The 23,144-nt window shown below is 37.8% G+C and overlaps 1 protein-coding gene across 1 annotated transcript in view; it reads left to right on the top strand.

Moving 5' to 3' along the window:
- Positions 1-7,202: 7,202 nt before the first annotated feature.
- The window catches only part of STXBP5L (syntaxin binding protein 5L), a 220,723-nt gene continuing 204,781 nt past the window's right edge, over positions 7,203-23,144 (top strand). Inside the window, exon 1 of the mRNA XM_067302244.1 lies at positions 7,203-7,400. Within this exon, the coding sequence (XP_067158345.1) occupies positions 7,203-7,400 (198 nt within the window). The remainder of the gene's footprint in view (positions 7,401-23,144) is intronic.

Consider the following 23,144-nt stretch of genomic DNA (forward strand, 5'->3'; position numbering starts at 1 on the left):
AGACATTCTGGTCCCAGGTCTATAGCAGGACCCAGTTACACAACAGAACCAAGCCTTCTCTATCTTACCACAGACATTCATAGTTCAGAGGAGTAATTTCTGTAATCATTAGTGATCTACCAATAACAGTCACTCAAAGTGTACCTACACTGCCATCACAGAAGACAGCATAGTGTAGTGGTAGACCCTTACTTTAAAGCCACCAACTTGGGTACTAGTAGCAGTCTGTATCCACATGGTGTGTGGCATATATTAACTATGCTATTATTTACCCAGCCTCCTAGACAAGTTTTGTGTTCCAGGCTAGGCCCCACACTCATGGCTAGAACTTAAATTACTTAGATTAGGCATCCCAGAGTTATATATGCTTGCTATAGCACAGATAGGGAAGTAACTGCTGTGCAGATAATAATCGCTGAGGCTTTAACTTTTCTGTGGCTTCTGTTACAGCTTGTACTCTACAATCTGCTACAAAAGGATCCATGCTTCCAGAGTAACCAAATCTAGATCAAGTCACTATTTCAAATGTGAAGACTTGAAAGCACATCCTCAGGGTCAGGCTGTGTGATATCGTTGCCCTCCTGCTGTGGTCCAAAATAAATTTCTAAGAGCCTCATGTCCCATCTGCTTACACATGTGGAGCTTTAGCAAGGCCAGCTGCTGCAGTAGTGAAGAAACCATTTTTGCTTCAAACTGATGTGCAAAGCTCCAGTCTCACTTTTTAGCCTTGGGAAAACCGTCTGCAAGAAATATGTTGTTTTACTGCAAAAGGTCAGTCTGTAAAAACTACTCAAGTTTTACACCTTGACAGCTGTGCTGATGGTTTGTGACAGTTCTTCAATGACATATGCAGCCCTTCCTGGGTAGGGCATTTATTTGCAATCAAACTCAATGCGCCACCATCAGGACGAAGTTACATTTTATACCTGAGCTGAACTTAAGTTTAACAATAGGAAGACTATCCCCCTCTTTCTCTCCAAGCCTATAGCTCTGACCCTTTCTTTGCATCGGCTCTGGTGCTTGTCTGACCCTGCACAGAGCTAATCCAGCTCATTGACCCAAAATAAAACTATTGACTTTTCTAGCAAATTAATTTATTGCTGATCGGGCAAAAACCTAAGGGTTCAAGTGGATGCAGTATCTTCCTTTTCAACAGCAGTGAGAAAAGATCAGCTCAAACTGTAACACCTAACTCTACCCACAGGCTAATTTACACCTGTACTTGGCCCACTGTGCAAAGTGGCGTTCTTATTACAAAATTACATGCTCAGTTTTGTACAGATACATCCCACCTTGTCACAGCTTCTTCATTAAGAAATCTGGTCTCTGAGCATGAATAAGAGATCTAATTTTTGTGGTAAATATTTCTGTCCTGTACCTGTGAAAAAAAAAAAAAACAGGATAATGCATTAAAATTACATGAGGATGATGAACTATTTCCTAGTCATTGATACCTAAGGAGAATGTAAAATGGCATTATTGGTTTAAATTCAGCAGTGTCCCAAGCACCTGGACATCCAAAGATCCTAAATAGTGGGCTTAGGAGACTTACAGCCTTCTAATGTAAATTTTCAATAGCTCTCCACACATCAACAAAATTTGAAAGGCCAAAGGAACACCTATGTTATCCCAAGAATCAAAAGAAGCAGAATGACCAGGTAATAATAGACCTGGCATCCTCAGCAATCCTAGACAAAATGATGATGTTTTGTGAATTTAAACATTCATGCTATCTGTGATTCAATCAATGAGGAGTTAAAGGGTAGGAATATAATGAAAGCAAGTCCACAGGGCTTTATGGAAACAAGTCTTGACAAGCAGGCCTGACTTCACTTTTTGATGAGATTACAGGTTTGTTTGATCAAGGTAACCACATAGATGTGATATACATGGACTTTTCTAATGAGTTTGATTTAGTACTGCTTGACATTTTGATTAAAACATTATCATTATATAGCCTTAATAAAACATATTAAATAGATTAAGATCTGGCTAATTGATAGAGTACAGCAAGCTGTTCAAACCAGATACTCAGCACTGAATGGGGGTATTTCTAGTGGGATTCTGCAGACAGGAACACTATGCTTGCTGCCATTTGATGTTCTCCTCTGGTGTCTGGAACTACACAGAAACATGGATAAAGCTGGCAAAAGTCCCAAAGTCTAATGAGGAATGGGCAGTCATAGAGAGTCACAGGTTTGCCTACCTTGGCATAAATAGATTTCTTGCATTTGCTTGTGTCCTTTTTTTTCAGTTCTGCACAAGTGCAGAGCTTCTCTTGTAGGGTGCAGTTGTGAGGTTGTGGTCTAGTCAGCTGCTGATGGGAAAACAATGATTTCTCTGCAGGGTCATTGATTTTAACCACTAATTTATGTATTACCAAAATGAGCAGTACAAAACATTAAAAAGTGCAAACTGTGAATTGAGAAGCCACCTATGAATGATCTTTAAAAGGGAAAGAAGCCTTTCTGTACACCTCTACACGTCCTTATTTAAACTACCAACAGTATAAACCTGAGACTGAAATATGTTTGCAACTTAACAAAGTCAGGAAATTCCAGGCCATGGGCTGAAGTATAATTTGCTATCAAAAATAAACCAAAAAAAGCCACAAGTAGTAAGCAAAAAGATCCAAAAGAGAGCTTTGAACAAAAGATTAATGATCAGTCCTTTCCAAAACACACACGATCTCTACTACTGTCACCTTCTGGCCAGCTGATCTACGCACATCATTCTCTGATTCGCCATTTTCTTTATCAGCTCTTGGATCAGACTGAGATTAGATAATGATTAATTAACATTAGTCTCTTTTGCTAGGTTTGATTCTGACCAATCTCATTAATGTTATTACATGTAGTCACAGGCTTACTTAAGCAGAAATTAAAATGAGATTTTACACTGATTTTAATAATATGGACTATTAAAGAAGCACTATTCCCCAGCAAAACCTTGCTGGCAAACTGTTATCCTTTTAGCACTTGCTTTCTCTTTGACCTTGCAGAACAAGATGACCAATAAATGTAAAAGATATTATCCAGAAGAAAACACTAAAGAATATGCTCTCTCCCCTTACTAGCTAATGTACAGATTGAGATACATATATCCCACAGTGCATGAGGTTGTCTTATTTCATTTCTTATATGTCAGTTTAACAACTAAGTAAATGTGCCACATTTCCATCATTTTACAAATATCTTACTAATAGTGTCAAAACCGTCCAACCTCAGAAGTGTCCTACACAACATCCTCAAGATCATGTAAACACAGTGTAAACCAACAACTGAACATCTCACCAGACTATTGCTTTTTATTCAGCTGAAGAAAAAGCAAATGTATTTTTATGTCAAAAATAAATCATTCCTTTTTCTTTTTTTCCCTTTTTTTAACACCAAAACTCCTCACCAGCTAGATCATTTGGTCTGACTTTCTGTGTACATCATCACAATTACTGAAAGTTTTCCAGTGTTCAGCACTGTCCTGTCTCCTTCTGCACCACCCCCCAATTCTCATTTGCATTACTCTGCCTCCGCTTCTGGATTTGTATCCAGCTAAGTGCAAAATTTTCAAAAAGGGGCTACGTGCCTTATATATGTAAGTATTGAACTCAAGCATTTTTCTCCATTGGTGTTTCTAAACAGGACTGCTTAATGCTTTGCTGGGCAGTATCCATTTTTTTCTCTTTTCTACAACTGTTTTTCTAGCAACACATTGGTATTGTGAGATTCCTAACCCTTTTGGATTCTCTGAAGTAATATGCAGTCATAAATAGCCATCTCTTAATACTGATTCTCTGAAAGACAATGTTGATATTTCAGAAATGTATGTATTTTATTCCACTTCCACAGGCATTTTTCATTCTTTTAATTTCAGCCCTTGCCTTTCTTCACTTAAATCTAATCATCGTATATTTGTCTTCCCTAGAACTGTGGGACCATTTATCAGCTTTTCTCCCTCTAGCCTCCCCTGATTCCCAGTCCATTCTCTTTTTTGCATGTCTGTCCATGACAGTTTCTTCATCCTCGTCTTTTCATTTTGAACTTTTATTTCCCTTTCTTATGTACAATTCATTTTGTTATCTTTCTTTTGGTTTTTGTTTGATTTTTTTTGCCTCCATTTCCTGTGGTGAAAATAACATCAATAGGACATGGCATCCTCCGAATAGCCTCAGATGAGTTTGACTTTTCCTTATTCTCCAAAACCTTGCACTTACATCTTCACAGATCTGCTTACTCAGTGACATCCTCTTTTTCATTTACACCTCCTGGCCATAATCCTTATATATTTTATTTCCCACACAAAGATCTGTTCCTTCTTCAGGCTGTAGAAACTTATCAACCTCTGCAGTTTCATCAGTCATGCATCCTTTATGTTTCATGATGATATAAGTGAAGCTATAGTTACTCTTTGAGCTTCACTGGAATCTTTTTATTGTTCAGATAGGAAGAACTAAGCCCTTTTGGAACACGCAAGCATGGTCCAAAGTAAAAACAAAATTGTACGGAGCTCTGCGCAAGAAGCTGAAATAAACACATATCACCTTGTTTTACCAAATTGTAGGGTTTACAAAAAATGCATATGGCATTAGAGTATCATAACTGTATGTACTAAGTGCTCTTGAAGAATCTGCAGATTAGGGTGAGCAATTTGAATCACTTATGGGTTTTATTATACATGAAGAGATGCTATATATTTAGTACTATATGAAATAAGTTTGTTGTTTACACATTTTCAGCCAGTTCTAAGCTTCCGCCTACCTTGACAGCCCTGTGTCATGATTCATTTTTAATAGGTATCTCATCTGCTTCTGACCTGAATAACCTTCTTATAGGGTCTTGTGAGCAGTATAACCTTCCTCTTGCTACATTACACTTCAGAGGCTGGAGATGCTGTCCTACACAGGCATCCATAACTATCCTCAATCTCCATAATCTCCATAACTATCCTTGCAAGCACCTGGCAAGTTAACTGGGGGTTATTATTTACCACAGTATTTTTCTCAGAAAGAATAAAGGGATTTGTACCGTAAGTGTCAAGTAGTATCAGCAAATAGCTTGGACACTGAACTAAGTGGACTGCTCTGTGCCTGAATTCACTCCAGTAGAAAATGGAACCCCAAATTTGATGTAAAGGGCCTTCATAATGGCTGTCCCCCATTACTGGTAGAAATGGTAGAAACAGCAATTTTCTGAGACATTTTATGTTTGCTTCATCTTCCACATAATGAAGGATATTTAAAAAAAAAAAAAAAAAAAGATTTTGTCAGGAGAGAGAGAGAAACTGAGGCAAGAGCAGCCTCGGCCCAGAGCTCACCCTCCTCCCGGGCCAGCCAGACTACGCCGCATTTGGGTGTGGAAACGGGCGAGGTGGCACCGCCCCCCGGTGACATCCACACGTGCCCCACTACGAGCGCGCTTCCCCCTTCCTGCCTCCTCGGCTGGGCTCAGCCCCCCGCCGCCCCCCCCGCTCCCGCAGGCCCGGCCGTGCTGGGGGAGGGGCGCCACCGCGAGGAGAGCGCCGCACGGCTTCGGGGAGAATTTGGCCTGTCGGCTTTCCCAATTGGTGGATGTCCGTGCCCATCTTTGTCGTGGCCCAATCAGATGCTGGGCAGCCGGCGCTGCGGGCTCGGCAGCTGTCAGTCTTGTGGGCCCACCCTAGCAAGTTCCAACCCCGACCCGATCTGAGGCTCTGCCTATTGATCCGCTCGCCCAGCCTTGAGCCGACTGGCCACGGAGCCAATGAGAGCAGTCCCCGCCTTCCCCCCCTCCTCCGTTCATGTCACCCAGCTAGCCCTCAGGCGGCCAATCTGAGCCTGCCGCTGCTGTCAATCATCAACCGTTGCCCCTCCCCCTCCCGAGCGGCTGGGCGCGCGCACGAAGTCGGGGGGGTAGGGGCGAAAGAGCCCGGGCGCTCTCTGGTGCGGCGGGCGGGCGGGGCCGGGCGAAGAGGGTGGGCGCGGGGGAGGGAAGGAGGAGGAGGAGGAGGAGCTGCGGCTCAGTACCTCGGAGAGCGGCTGGCGAGCGCGCCGGGCGGGCGGGAGCCGCAGCCGCGGACTGGGACCGCAGCCCCCTCCGCCCTCCGCAGCCCCCGCTCCCCTGCCCCGCTCCCGCCTGCCTTCCCCCCGTCAGCGGCTCGCGCCGCTCCAGGCACCCGCGCCCCCGGCGACCGTTAGGAACGGTTGCCCCGGCGCGAGCGGCCGCCCCGCACGCGTTGCCCCGGTTACCCTCGGGGCCGAGAAGGCGGTGGGCAGTCCCCGCTGCGGCGGGGCCACCTCGGTGGCCGGGGCGGGCAGGAGGGCGCCAGGGCTGCGGGGGAAGGAGGCAGGGGGTGCCGCGGGCCAAGGCCGGCAGGGACGGGGCAGGCGGTCAGCCCGGGACGGCCGGGCTGGCTAAAGGGATCGCCGGTTGTTGCAGCTCGGTCCTCGCGGAGCGGCCCGGCCCGGTGCTGAGGGGCGGCCACGACCCCTCGCCCGGGGAAGGCAGCAGCTTGGCGCCGAGGGGAGACAGGGCTTCCCCCCCGGCCGGGGAGCGGCTGCTCACCCTCCTGGTCGAGGACCCGGCGGGGGAGAGGAGGATCAAGGGCAGCAGTTGTCGCTGGCACTTGCTTGGAGAGACAGATAAATAGGTAGCAAGAGTAGCAGCAGCTACAGGAGGAGAGTGGCGGCAGGAAAAGAAAATCCACTCTTCTAAAATCCTGGAGGCAAAAATACCTGTTATTGACAGGGTTTGGGGGAGGGAGAGGAGATTGCACGTAGCTGAATTTTTGCAGTTTTGTTAAATTATTTGGGTATCGAAGGCAAATCATAGACAAAAAAGATAGAGAGATGGACCCTACTCTTTTGGATGATGGCTTGAATTTTATATTTACTTTTCTTTTTTAGCCACTGCTCAATGTGGATTTTGTGAGAGAAATCAGATGGCGGGTGTTCCATTGTTCCTTGTTTGAACATAAATCTTACTTTTGCTGCTTGTGAATTTTTTATTTCTTAAAAGGACCTTTCCAGGTAGCTTTTACATTTGACAAAATGAAGCCTTTCTATTTTTCAGTCAGTAATACCTAATATTGACCTTCTGTTTGGTACAAGGGACTATAGTGCTGCCTCACTCAGAGGACAGTTAAAGACTTTCTCTTTTGCTACATGTAGCTGAATGTGTTACAACACATCCTTTCCCCCCCCTTAAAATCCTCCTAAAGATTTTTCCAAAATGAAGAAATTTAATTTTCGCAAAGTTTTGGATGGTTTAACTGCCTCATCCCCTGGTGGAAGCAGTGGCGGTGGCAGTGGTGGTGGAAGTGGGGCTGGTGGTGGCTCCATGCACCCAGGAGGAACTGCAGGAGCTGTGGGGACTCCCAGAGATGAGATCCAGGAGACGCTAACTTCAGATTATTTTCAAATTTGTAAGGTAAGGTCTGTCAAATTTTTTACTACAGAAATAAGAAAAGCTGCATTTTGGGGGGGCTTGGTAATATGATACCAATAAATCTTCTGGAGAACTGCAGTGGTTGTATAAGGACTTTGGCATGAAAGGACAGAAATCTCGTTGATGTTTTTTCTTTCTGCTGCAGAGTTGGGGTAGACAGTAAATTCATAAAAATTTTAATTTCAGCATTGAGGGCCCAATCCTGAGTTCATTCTCAAACCCAAAACTAGTAACAAGATCATGGGCAGAAAAGCAAATCAATAGGTGCTAGTACAAATAACGTTTACCAGTCATTACAAATTTAAAATTGTATACATCTACTACCCCTCCTCCCTGTTCCCATCCGCTCTTCTTTTCCTTCCCTTATTTTTAAGGAAAGGGCATAAACTAGAAATAAAAGCAGAGCAGTTTTTGCTGAACATAGTGTTTTCATTTATTATTTGTGAGGGTTTGGATGTAGCTTCAGTTATTTTTTTTAGTATTAGCCCTGAAAATCATCATTAGATAACAATAAACTTAGTAGGACAGAATAAATATTGAAAGTTTCCAAATTTGTTTGGTACTGGTTTTATGTATTGGTTAGGTCCTTCAAGTAGAAGGCATAAGATATCCCTATGTTCACTACATTTTATGACTGTTTTCTGCGATCAAGCTTTCAGTGATGTTCTTAAATACATGAGTAAAATCAGTACAAACTACTTGGCACTTCTGACCAACCCTGGAATAGAAAATCACACTTCTGTAATGAACAACAAAGAAGAAAAGCAAGATTATATTATGATCCTCTGATCCTATGTTGTTATCTTTAACTTTGACATTAATTCTGTAGACTTCATTAGAAGTTTTGTTTGCTTGTTTGTTTTGCTTAGAACCTTCAAAAACCAGTATTTTTAATTAGTGCAATTTACATGATTAAGAGTAAATGAACTTCACCCATTAAATACACCATCCTTTCTTCAGCCAGTGTAAGGACACCCATTGATTTGATTTAGGTTATGGTCAACTTCAGCACATTGTCATTTGTTTTTGTGTTGTGGGAAGATGGAAGAAGTATAAACAAGCAAGGCAACCCTATAAAACAGTTGTGTGCAGATCTGGTCCTAGTGAAAAACACAGCTTTCATAATCTCAGATATCATGAATCACATTCTATTCTGTTTTCAGATACAACTAATGTCAAAACTCATACTGACTTCAGGGCTAGAAGGATGAGCCACCATGACTTAAAGAGCTTTGGAATAGGTTCTATACAAATTCTAATTGCAGGGAGTTTTACAGTTCTTTGCCATCCATGAAAGCAGGTTCAGGCCTTTTGAGTCAAATTCACCTGTATGTACACTGTATCTTATGAAATGCCAGATACTTCAGTACATGATTTTTCCCTTTTTAACACTTGAGTAAAAAGATAATGCAAATAATCAAGATATACTGAAATATCATTAGAAGGTCTGACATTCTGAGAATTCTGAGTAAGGCTAAAACTGAACACAGTTTTCCATGTTTAAGTCATTTGATAGTGCCGAAGATCTGTATTTCGTATGATATATTTTTCTTTTGTGTGGTGTATTTGCAAAAATAGACAAAATAAGATGAATTGTAAAGAAAAAAATTCTCTACCTTATCTCTGTATTTCCCTTTGGCTTAATATTACTTGAAGACAGTTGTGTGCTTTGTTCTGATAGACCTACTTGGGAATATGAGTGTACTGGGAATACATCATCTTGAGAAGATTTCAGTAGGCAATAATTGCCTCCCTTTTTAAATTAGAAGACTTAACTCTCAGGTTAAAATGTTCTCAACGAAGTAAATATTTGTATAGGAGGGCTTTTGGTTGCAGCAGCACTTGCTTATGAATGCATTGTACTGCAGAAGTCAACTGCATATACAAAATATCAGCTTCCTTTTTTTCCAAGTACAGAAGTATACTAAAAGCAAACTTCCTCAAAATACTTTGTGATTACATGCACAAAATACTGCAATGTGTATTCAACAGGCCTACCTTATTCAGCTGTATTGCAGTTTAATAACATTATAAACATGTTCGAGTAAACCAGCAAAAAACCCACAGGCCCCAATCCTGCATTATGTAGTATGCAAGTGGATTGAAAGCAGCGGGACTCTACGCAGGCGCAGCTTTCAGTCTGCATGCTACAGGGTGAAGGATCTGAGCCATAATTTGTACCTTGATCAATCTGAATTAAATTAAAAATAAAGCAAGACACAAATAATCAAAGCTTTACCTTTCTCAAGCTTTTGTTGTGTAGAACTTCTGACATTTCAACTGTGTATTTTCATGTTAGGTTATGTAAGTTATACAGGCTGCATGTTTAAGGACTCTGATGATCTGTGATCCTGCTGCACACAGAACTGATTAAAGCTAATGGTAGTTTTAGGTTGTTATGATCTGCAGGATCAAGGCAGATGGACCCACAGTCTAAGTAATATTCTAAAACAGTTTCCATTTCTTTGCTGATTATTAAATCTTCATTTAGACGTGAAACATAAAAGCTGACTCATACTTAAGAATTAAAGGGCCTTACCCTGCAGTCTTTACTTAAATAGATTGCCTTTTTGGAGTTGGTGGGAGGTCTTCTAGACTAAAAATACAGATTTGATGCTCTATCAGAACACTGGTTTTATTAGTAGCACACCTGAAAGCTGCTTCTCCCTTTTGTGATATTTAGGATTCTTATTACTACAGTGTCTTTTCAAGATGTAGATGAAACTTAATAGAAGTGAATTTGAATGTTTTATTTTACTCTGAGATGTTCACAATGAGTTACTTCTGGCATCTATTTTTCGATACCGAAGATGACATTAATGATTTAAAGAATACAAATGAAATGTTCTTGAAACTATTATGTATGAAATAGCTGCAGCCTTTCTTAAGCATTATAAATTTATATCTATGTAGCTGTACTAATGAATCAGTGGCACCCTTTTAAAAGCATTAATGTAATGATGTGAAATTCTGTCAGCTGTATTTTGGGACAACAGCAAGCTGAGGTATAGTTCATGCTATATTTAGGGCTGCCCTTGGGATTTGGGTATCCACATGCAAATCATAAAGATATTGATTATAGTTCACATTAGCTGAATTGAATGTGTGAGATAGTAGTGTCATGCCAAAAACTAGGTATGATCCAGTAGAATGTTTTAGTAAAGTTTATATTAATTTTCATGATGATAGAGCTAGTTAATCCTCCTTTATATTTTCCCCTCATATATTTTTCTGGCAAGGATTTTTTATGCCAGCCTGTGTTTGTCCATAGTATGTAGAAATTACCATATAGCAGTGGGAAAAAATCTCGTATTAGTATAGGAATTGAGAAGATCACAATTAGGATGTTGAAAATCATTTGAGTAGAACTTTGAACAGTAAGAACATAAATGGAGGAACTGGTGATTTCATTACTTTTGCAGAAGGTCAATTGTTAGGGGATGACGCAATTTGGAGAAGGCTGAATAAGAATGAAGATGTACATTTTTCAAACATATAGTGCATGTTCTTTATGAAAGTAAGTCTCCCACAGAGAAATACATGAGCTTGTTTTGAAGAAGGATCATAGGACTGAATTTGTAGAGCATGATGTTAATTATGCAGAAAATGTTTGAAATCAAGACCTCAGTTAAGAACATAGTAACACTTATACTTGACGAGGCCTATCTAAGTTAATCCAGTCCAGTATGTTTTCTGTAGATGTAGGCAGTGGCAAGATACCCTGGAAAATGTTCAAGAGCCATGTTCAAGAGCCCCAGAGTAATCTTCTCCTAACAGAATTATTCCTGAAACTGATGGGTTTGTGACTGTCTTTAAACCCTGAAGCATGAGATTTGTATTCTCTCCAAAACTGGTCTGAACTGTTATCACTGAGTGGTAGCTTTGCATCCCATAATAATCATCTCATAATAAGCATCCCTTTGAATTTTGCTGTATTACTCATATTGATAGTGTAGTCATAGTTTCAGTATGCACATTACCTGGTCCTTATAGAAAAACCCATGGAGGCCAGAACAGGTTTAGGATTTTGTTGAAACTGGTATGGAAGTCCACGGTTTGATTACCAATCCCACTTATCTTTGACAAAAGCAGGCCCTCAAGATGCATCCAATCAGTAGCTATTTTTCAAGGACAATTTCCTTTTTTTGTTTTTCTGCTAGCATTTCTTTCCTTTGGAATCACATCTATAATGGAGGGTGTACTGTTTCTTGGCTGAACTCCTGTTTCACAGAGTGAAATTATCTAAAAATATTTTGATTTAGACATTTCAAAGTTCATGATGCAAATTTAGATGCAGATGAGTTTTAAAGACCTGTTAGATGTTTTTATCATATTGGTGTCCCAATAGGACAGAGTAAGATTCTGATAGTGCTGTAAAGCCTGTATTTATATACCTTAATGACCTGTTTTTCCTATAAGCTGGCCTTAAATTTTAAATTCCAGGGTTTCTAGATGGTGACACTTTATTTGGTCAACCTATGAAGAGGAACATTCAGTCCCTCTGACAGCAGCTGAGTAGATAATTTTAAGTGTGGATGCAACATGAAGCTGCAGTTCAAAGATAATAGAAGATAAATTCTGAAAGGAGAGTTTAAGAACAATTGTTTAGTAGCACATTGTTCAATTTTCGGTTATAAAGAATAATGGAAAAATTACTTTTGACCTTAAAAAATTCTTTGGTATAAGCTGTGCATAGTGTTTTAATTAGCTTGAACTGTTTGGTTAATCTGTGCTGTTTCTGTGTTGTAAGATCTTTCAGGGCCAAAATAAAGAAAATCTGTGTGAAGTGCCATATTTCAGAGAAGATCCATTTTAAAATTAATATTAACCCATACTTGTAAGTGCTCAGAGTTCATTCTATATTCAAATAGTAAATAAGATATAATGTTGGGAAGGATTTCTCATATATAACAGAGTTTGAATCTAATGTTTGGTGCAAAACTGAATTCTGTTTAAAAGCACAGAGCCAAAAATGACACTTCTGTAATTAGATGATGGTAATTTTATGGGATGTGTGATGAATATAATGTATTTTTCTTTTTTAAATGTCTATGTTAATCTGAAATAAGGTTGATCTGTGGTAAAGAGTATAGCATGCTAAAAGCTGCTTTGTTAAGAACTTTGAAGATAGTAAACTACCTATGGTAGTATAACTGGAGACACTGTTTTGTCTTTTTTGCAAATTAAATACCAACTTTTTTGCATTAGTATATCTGATTTGTTAATCAAATATTAATCCTAAATGCATTAACAAAGACCCATCAAGGCCAATATATGCAATTACAGCCTCAAAACCATTTTAAGAGGAATGTTAAGGTGCAAAATCAAGCACTGCAAAATTTTGAATTTCCTAAATTATGTTTGCTTGTAGATACAACCTTTAATTACATATTTCTTCTATACGTCTTATTTAGTAAAATGAATGGTGTTTGCTGAATTGAAAACTCTTCGATATTTCTTTGCATACTTATCATTCATAACATACCCTTATACTAAGTTCCCCATGGGCTTTCTCAGCAGAAGTGTTCATCACTGTAGTTTTGAAAGCTTTATAAACATTAATGAATTGATTTTTCACAATATTTCTGTGAGATGGAGGTATTATTATTCCCACAGTATAGATGAGGAAATGAGGCACAGAAAATCCAAAATGCCAGATTGTCAAGTGTCCGCTAATTTTGAGTGTCCAACTTGACCTGTCATGAATCTGATTTTTTTTTTTAATATACTTAATATTTTTATACTACTTATGTCTTCCATGTTCTACTGTTTTCACATTCTGTTACAAATATTCTGCACATCTACAGAATAGTCTTTAGGCTGGTTATTCACATTGTCAATTTAGATGTCCACCCTCGATAGTCTGAATGGCTCTGAATTTCTTCCCTGTCTCCATTGGACTAGACGGAATTCTCACTTCAGACTGGACCTGTGAATTGTACCTAAGATGTCTGAATACCATCAGCCTCCATTGTCTCAAACTGGTCATTCAGAAAATGAAGGACACATGATTAGCTGCCATGTGTGAAAAGCTTAATCTGTGGCCCTTGGCTGTATCATTTATAAAACCAAGGGTAAGAGCACTGATAGAATTTACTTTCTGTAATCCTCTGTCCCAATTATACCTTGCACCTTCCTATTTTGTACCAAATAGACAACTTCGACAGAAATGTCTTTTCTATTGCACACATTTGGTATGTCCATAGGACAGACCACAGTGTACTATGCATGGTGTGAGGCAAAAGTTCTATGGCAGAAACAGATCATTTAATGAAAGATAATGCATACACAAAAGGGGAACAAATTCATGTTGCATAGATTATCTTAATTTGTGTATGTCCTAATTTTTCTGTTTTTCATGGTTGACTTGGCATTTTTAGCGATATTCTTTTAATGTAATTTTGTGTGATATTTCAAGTTTTCTTTTTTTTTTTCATCTAATGATTCCTTAATCTCAGGTCTGTGGAGTCCTTGGATAAAGAACTGGAATCTAGTATATACTTTTTCCACATGAGAAACTGACAATGTCTCTCCTTACCAGGAATGTACCTTAAAGATAGCTAACTTCTCTGTATTTAGGGGTCATTTTTTCACAGCCACTTATTCAGAAGTCAGACTATCATAACAGGATGACTTTACACTCCACTCTTCCTTGCGTGAGCTGATGATGGGACTGGGAAATCCTGGGATATCCTGGAAATGGTGGGAAAAAAAACCCATGGAACATACTGAGGAAGAGTACATTCCTCAGTACTTGAGAGTACTGAGTGCCTTCTCACTTGTATAAAACAGGCCTTCAGCAATCTGGTGTGGTGATGTAGTCTCTCACCCTGTGGGAACTGTAATGAATTCCTACCTGGGATTTGGAGCCTTCCTCACAAAGTTGGTTCCCATCTCCAAGTTTTCTCTTGTTGCCTCTCCTTTCTTTATGAGTGCCATAATTTTTATCCTTTTACCTGTTATCCCCAGCTAATGGGAACTGGACAAACTGTTTCTATATGCTATACCTCACCTGTGGGTCACCAGTTGATCAATGAGAAAGTTTCTCACTATTGTAGTGTGAAAAGTGATTTTGAATCGCTTCTGTGAGGATGGAGGGGATTCAGCCTGGGTTGCCCATATCTCAGGGACATTTTTAATCATAGAGCTGTTGTGCAAAACATTGACTGCATAAGCAACTCTTCTTCCTCTGCTTATGTGTTAAAGAAAAAGACCTATATTTCAGTTTTGAAAGAAATGACTGAGGTGTCTGCTGTTAGAGCTTCATGGATAAAAATACGAAGTGGTGGGAGATTTTTTTTCTCAGTAGAAATGCATGTACCGCCTAAAATAAACAGCTGTCTTCAAGGAAGATGGACTAAATCTAAGATGCACCCCATTCCCTTTGGCTAGTTTAGATGACTTTCCATTTATATCTGACTCATATTCTGAGGCACCTGATGCTCCCTGGTGCATATTATATTCCTAAATCCCTTTTGGGGCTCTGTGTCAAAATACTGTGAAAAGTTAATATCAATATCTTCATTTTTATAAATAGAGAAAAGAAAGCAGGAGAGAGGCAAAGTAATATACTCTACGTTATATAAATGTACTGGTTTGCTGGCTGTACTGAGAAACTGCTTATAAAAGCAGCTTATATGGATCAGCTAATTTTGTCACAATGTATGTTAGAATCTTGGTAGGAGGCAGTTAAAGGACTGTGTTATTAGAAGTACAAGTAATGTGCATCGGGGAGTGGAGAGAAAGCAATATTGTTAGGTACAGATGGCTGGTAAATATGCTCAAATGTAATAAGATGTTATCTTTGTACAGTGCTATGTCCATTTCTAATAGTTCACTAACAAAGACTGTGAACAGTAAAAAATAGTAGAGACAATCTGTTGCCTGTAGCTAGGGTCAAAGTCTGTTGAGATACACTTTTTATGGTTCTGTTGAAGTTAAGTTGTGCAAGGTACTGAAAAAAAATTGATCCCTAATATTTAACAGTTTGAGTTGATAAATGCATGTACTCAAAAGTATCCCCACTGAATTCAGTGGGATACTGTGCAGATACAGGTGTATATGGTAGCACACCTTTTTGCAGAATTTGAGTCTAATCAATTAAAAATCAATGTTTATATTTCATACAAAAATTTACTATATATGAACATTAATGTTGCAAAGTCAAACAGTCAGAAGTCAGGACCGTTATTCAACTCTTATTCAGTTATGCTTGTATGTATGACAATCCAGTATTTATCATATGAAGTATCTGCTTATATTGTGTTGTATCCTCCATTACATTTGGTTTGAACACTATACAAAATACAGGTTGGATGGGTGTTCTTCTGTTTGTGTTCTTCACCATGGTTTCTGTGAGGAAATCTCTGTATTATCCATTGGGCATTACAAAAAGTCATACTAAATGAATTATGAACTTTGACCTCTGCTTCATTCATCCCATTCCATCTTTCCTGTCCTTTAGGAATGGAGGTGTGTTCTCAGTTACACCTGTCTTTAGTCAGTTTTATTACAGATATATTCCTTCATAGTTCTGGATAAAAGCTGTAAAAAAGCAGGTCCTTAGAATCCTTGTTCATTCATTGTTTCTCCCTAAATATATTTTAAAGTATATTTTAAATGAGGCAGCGGCAGGAGAACAGGTATGTGATTATGTAAACAGGGATGCGATTCTATGTGATTCTTCTGATCTTTGGATGTTGTGTCCTCTTTTGTGTCTGTAAGCTATGTCTGTATAGGTATGTAGGGGGAAATAGTAATGTGCAGGATCTGCTGGATTTCACTGCTGTTGGAGGGTGAAAAGCTGCCACAGAATATCTCTGTTTCATTCAGAATATATTTTCACCCTATGTGAGATGAGACACTGGCCAATATCTCCAGATTAAGTTCTATATTCAACGTCAGAAAAAAAAAAAGTACTCAAATTGCATACAATATGCATACAGCAAAAAGTTAGGAAAAGATTAATTATAAATTAATAATAAATTGTAAATTATGTTGTATATGATGAGTTAGCAATGAATTCTGCTAATAGTATGTGTTCTGAGGTCTGTAGTGATAATACAAGAACAGCAGATTATGGTGCAAAATAAAACATTTTCACAGGAATCCTGATGGTTCTACACTAAAAATACAGATTCTCTCTCTATCAAAATAGGGATGTAGCACTGTTTTTATTCAGCTTTTCAAAAACAAGCTTCAAGAACTTTTTCACAGCAGCAAAATCATGGGAATTTTCTGCAGAATTTTTTAATTCCTCATTGTGGCTGAATTTTTAATTAAAATATTCTGAAAACATCAAACTAAACATCCATTTCAGGACAGTAACCAGATCTGGATATAATCAGCCCAAAGTATTAAATTTCCAGAAAATCTGAAAATGGAAAGACATAGAATATTAATTTGATATATTGCCCTGTTGCTCTGGTGTAACTTTAATAAAAACAGATTTTTTAAAACTTCCCATTAACATTATGAAATTGTGTTATTCTCTGCATCCACAGTCAGAATGAAGACAGAAATGTTTTCATTTCAGGGCTATCAGATATGTTGAATGTTTTTGCCTTTCTTGTAAATATCCATAAAACAGATCTCTGCTGTATTGATGATATTCTGAACAGAACATAATTTTGAGTTTTATTGTAGTACAGTTAAATGCTGTGACAGAAACAAAAAAAGATCAATATGAGCTACTGTTTGAATTACTTTGATATAAAGCCTATAATAAGCCCCCATTTGGACAGAAGTCTCATTTAAATAAATAGGTCAAATTTAGGTTCATTAAAGTCCATGGCATTTTTCTATTTTACACCAAAGCTGAAGTTATAGGTATTTTTATAAAGGTTTGATGCCCCATTTCTTCTTACCAGTTTTACTGTTTCACTGGCAGGAGTGGGAAGCCTGTTATAGCACATTTACTGAACAAGGGATGCAATTCCTTCCTTGCATTCTCCATTTCCTGTCTTTTTGTGTATTTCTCTAATTTTCTTTTTAAGTTGGTAGAGCTCTTTTAGAAAGAAAGGGAGGAAGGAGGTGAAGATTTCTCCAAAGAAGATGATACCTGCCTTGGGATGATTATATTCATGAATTATCATATCTGTGCTGTAACTCTGTGCTGTGGTTGATTTGGCAAGTGGGAGTAGTTGTCAGGAGTTTGGCCACAGCAACAATGATTTAAATAGATCAAACAAGTAAGATTAAAATCCAAGGAATAATGCAGTTAATCAATATAATTTTTTTTATTTGTGAATTTTTATACCTGAATTCTGCTCATTTTGTATTTTTGACAAACTCTGCTGTATATCAGAGAACAGTCTAGGGAAAAATGCTTTTTGGAACTCATAAGGCCTTATTGTCCCCTATGTTTCACTTGGCCATTTGTATCTATAGAAATCAGATATGGAATATGACCATTTTGACTTCACAGTGTTTAACATCCAGTTTGCAGAAGTGGAAAATGACATCTCTAAAGTTTCTGCAGAGATTTTTCTCATGAAAAGAGGAATTCTAGTGAGGATTGCAAGATTTGGTCTTTTTTTTTTTTTTTGATTGTGTCAGATTTTAGTTGTTTATTTTTTAAAATAAATTTTAAAAGAAAATGTTTTTATTTTTTAAAATAAAATGCATCTGGAAGATGCTTTTGGATATATTTTGGATATATTTTAGATATATTTTCTTTTTCAGGGCCAAAGCAATATGAGGAAATTCAAAATTCATGTGATGTGTGGTAGAACTGGCATGTTTCTAAAAAATAATCATATGATCTGCATGCCGTCTTTTTAAAAACAGTAGAGTGAAAAAAAGCATATTAAAATATATATTTTATAATATTTTTTGAAGTCTTATGCTTTAAATTTTTGAAGTAGTTTTGAAGTACAGCTGCTTCCAAAAGAAAAAAGGGTTCATATGTTCATGGTACAAAAACATATAATATACAAGTCAGTTCAGTTCAAATACTAATAATATATATCTCTGAATTTTTCCTTATAAATATAATTATCAATATATAATATTTGTGAAACCAAACTGTTAAAATTTCAGGTTCAGTTTAAAGTCTATTTTATGTCCAGGACAGAGGTTTTCTCAGAATTCTACTGTAGCTTATTAAGTGACCTTTTGTAACAAAGTCAGTTTTGTAATTTAAAAGTTAAAAGACAAAATGAATTTGCCAGTTGCTGAAAGTATTATTCTTCTATGCTGAAAGATGCGTATGTAAATATTATGAAATTTGCTGAATAGTCTGATCTGTTCATGTGTATAAATCCTTTCTTCCCACCATTATATTGCCTATTTCATTAACACCTCTCTTTTTCCTTTGTGTATCCACATATTCCATGTTTTTTTCTCTGTTGTGTTTTTCTCAACCAATACCAATCCCCTTTTCCATCCTCTCTCAGATGGGCTGCTGCACATGAAGGTTATAAGCTCATAAGAAATGTCCTGCTGAGACAGACCAAAGGAACATATAAACCAGTAGTCAGTTTCTGACAGCTGCATTAGACTATGTCATTTAGGGAGAGTAATGAAGTTAGATCACTTTCTGTAGTCCATTCCGTTTGTAATCTCCCATAATCCACAATCACTGGACTGGAGATGCTGGAGACTGTATCCTTACCTAGTCTCTTCAGTATTCATTTATTGATATTGTTCATGAATTTGTTTAATCCCTTTTTGAACCCACTGGTGCCATCTGCCTTCACAACATCATATGGCACCAAGTTTCAGAAGTTCACTACCTGTTGTGTAAAGCAGTACTTTTTCTGATTTAATCTGATCTTCTTCTTGTTTTGAGTGCCTCTGTGGATCTGATGAATAACAGTTCCACATTCAGCTGATTCACAGCCTTCTTGATTCTGTCAATCTCTGTCATATACCTCCACAACCTTCTTCTCTCTAAACTGAAGTCCCAGTGTTTTTAGTCTCTCCTGGTAAGGTTCCTGTTCCATCACTTTGAGCATTAGTTGCCTTTTCTATATCATCTCTGACCTTCAGATGTGGAGACCAGTGCTGCATGCAATACTCAAAGTATGGGCTCACCAAGGTTGTACACAGGAGCAAAATGATGCCTTCTGTGTTATTCTCAATACCCTTCCTGATGATGCCCAGAATTAATTGGCTATTTTGGTTGTTGCTGCACATTGAACCAAAGACTTCAGAGTACTCTCTATGATGCCTGCAAAATCACTTTCCTGAGCTGTAAATGCTCGTTCCAAATTCAGCATCATGTAAGCTTAGTTTAGATTATTTTTTCCTAGATACCTTATCTTATGCCTATCCCCACTGAAGCTCATTCATCACTTTTTTGCCCACCTATTCAGGTTAATGAAGTCTTTCTGGAGTTGCTCACCATTGGTACTGAATTTGACTACCCAAAAGGGCTTAGTATCAGCTACAAACTTGGAGATGTGTTCATTACATTTTCTAGATCGTTGAAGATGCTGGATAAAATTGGTCTGAGCAAATGGAGTACCCCATTTCTGACTTCTCCGTGGTAAAAATCAACATTAAACCCCATCCTGTGTTTCCTGTTCTTTACCAACTTCCAGTCCATAAAAGAACCTTTTCTCCAGTCCTGCAGCAACTTTGTTTCTTTAATAACCTTGCTGTATAACGTTATTGGAAAGCTTTTAGAAAATTCAAATATATCCATATCCCCTTTGTCCACATGCTTACTAACAGCTTCATAGAATTCCAAAAAACTAGTCAGACAGGCTTTCCCATTGCAGAAACCCTGCTGACTCTTTTCCAGCAGGCCACCTTTATCCGTCACTCACTGATCTTAGACTTTACCATCTTGCCAGGGATAGAAGTCAGCCTGCCTGGTCTGTAGTTCCAAAGATCCCTTCTAGAGTCCTTTTGGTAGATGGATTTTTCCATGCTACTGTTTCTAGCGTTTAGGTGCAGAGAGAAACAGAGTAAAAGAACCATCACTGGGTATCTTTATCTAAGAAAAAAATGTGCAATTTGTAGAACTACCTATGAACATGCTCAGAAGCCTTGGCCTGTAACACAGGGCAACAGCTAAGTGGAATCCATGGCTTGGGTTTGAAATTTTGGAAAGTTTTAGCTAAGCTTAAATGAAAAAAAATATATATATTCCTTTAAAAACCTGAAAATTTAGCTTATAAAAATGTATCCTTCCTGTATCATTTTCTTGGGGTTGAAGCCCACTGGTATCTTGTCCTCTTCCCATCTTTCCTGGGCAGGGAGCAAACAGTCTTACTAGTCTGAGAATCCTGGCACAGAAGCCTATAAATGAGGGAAGTCGTGGCTGTATAGGGCTATAAGGCACAGCAACACATCTTTATAAAAGCCCATTTTCACCACTACAATATCAGTGAAAGCCAGAATCATTGACATTTATTAATTTCTTATGCAGCTGAGTAAAAGGATCCCTGAGAATCATATGTAGGCTTCAATCAGTACTTCATCTCTTATTCCACAAACAAATAAATTATTTGCTTCAGTGAGACTGCATGTGGCAGGCTGGTCACAAATTGGAAATAGATTCTATGTCCTGAGTTACAGGCTTAGACCACATTGTTCAATTTTAATAAATACACTCAAAATATTATTTACCAAAGTAAATCAGTTTTGCTGTCAAATGTTACACAAAATGGGATATATATAAAGTATGAGTAGAACAGTTAGAAATTTTACCTTTAGGCAAGTTAGTATAGGTACAGTTTTGCATCATACACCTTAGTACTTAACTGATAGAGTTTAAAATAGTGTTTAGTCCCGTATTTTCTGAAATTATTTAGAAAAGATCAAAATTACTTTGAAAAATCATAACTTCGCAATCTAATATAAAGTACCATAGGAAAAAGGTTAGGAAATGCTCTTATACTGAAAGGCTACATTATGTACCGTGTGAACAATTAGACTGGATATTGCATATTACTGCTAATGGGATTTTGGGTTTTGGCCACAGAAATATGTCATGGTATCTTAGAAAGAGCTTATTGTTTCATTCTGTACAGCATATTAAAATTCATTGGTAAAATACTGGCAAGCCCCCACAATCAATTTCCTACATTCGTTTAGGTAAATTGGTTGTATAAAGATTATTTTAATGATATATACATGCAATTCACCATAAAAAAAATTATTTAAAATGATTTTCATCACACTGAAAATGGAATAACAAAACTGAACAAGGATTTATGCTGAAATTGTAGCTACATTTATAATTGTTCTGTTTCAAATAAAATATTTTAAATATTGCATATACACTGTATGTCCTAGGGAGCACAGACTGCCTCTAGAGACAACATGCCAAAAAAGGAGACATAAAGGAAGCTGGATAATGCAGAGAGAAGCAGTCTTGGCTCCATCTGCTGTCTGCTTTTTCTCTCCCTTCTTTTGGCACCTTTCTTAGGACAGTAGGAATAAATAGGTCCTACATTTATGAGAACGCTGCTTGATATATTTAGGATTCTTTTTTTGCTGTTCTTGTCTGCTGTTGAGATAGTTTAATTTTGGAAAAGATTTCTACTTTGTTTTGCATTTTCTGGTCACTGTTGATAGTTTTCATCTACATTGTTCCTACCAGACACAGCACAGAGTGGGTGGTAATATACTTCATTTGTCACCTTAGGACCAAGTTATTTCCGCAGTCCTCCCCCCTTCTTCACCTGTATTACTAAATGCTGTAAGGAAGCGCAGGCACAGTTCTAGAATCATTACTAATTCTTGCATATATGCTCATATTAATTGTATCAATATATTATTGAAAAATCTACTTTAAGTGCTACGTTCTCATGTCCATTTTTCTCATAGTCCCTGGAAATAGGATGGTTGTTGGAGTGTTGCAAAAGGACAAGAGGCTGGGGGTCTAAAGTGTAAGAACTTGTCCCTGTTCTTCTGTCAGATAGGCTTGATCTCTAGAACAACCTCTGAATCTGCTCCTATTTATGCCACAATCTCAGTCATAGAGACATTTTTTCCACTTCGACAGTGTACAGTATAATTTGGCTTTCCTTCTAGACTGTGTTTGTCCTTTTTTTATTATTATTATTGTTTTTAATCGGAAGTTCTAATAAATATAAGTATTTTACTTGAAAATTGTAATTTATTTGAAGGATCAGTAAATTTCAACAATATTTCTTATTCTACAAATGGAAGAATTATGCATTCACAAGATCTTAGGTTAATTCCACACAGGAATAAGTATAAATCCCCTTAATTTCAAAAATGGCTGCAAAATAGAAATAACAGTTTTGAGTCAATCCTAGAGTTCAGGAATTTTTACTGAACTATGGTCCTGAAAAGATGCACACAGCTAGTTCCCTTCCAAGTAGCTCTGCCTCAATAATAGGATTCAAATAAGATTTCCAAATGAAAAGTCTGACTTCATATAGACTGCAGAAATACTGAAAATACAAGGAAGATGCTAAATACTTAGGCAAGATTCAAATAACTCTTTAAAAATACTTATCTTTAGGTTCTTAGATCAAAGAAACATGACTGTAAGCTACAGCCAGGGATAAACCTCAGAAAAGTTTTATTGTGATTGGAATTGCTAGAAATTCAAACTTTATTATAGGAAGGATTTTTAAAAATTAATAATCAAAAAAACCTTTTTGAAAAATATGTATTTCAGGTAGGGAAGAACATTTATTCCCCAGAATACAAAAATCTCAAATATAATAGAAAATTAGTAATGCAGCTAAGCCAGACATTAGACACACTAGAAAATATTCCAGTTAGTAATTCCAGAGTGTT

This window comes from Apteryx mantelli, chromosome 1, assembly GCF_036417845.1.
Source record: "Apteryx mantelli isolate bAptMan1 chromosome 1, bAptMan1.hap1, whole genome shotgun sequence".
Taxonomy (NCBI): Eukaryota; Metazoa; Chordata; class Aves; order Apterygiformes; family Apterygidae; genus Apteryx; species Apteryx mantelli.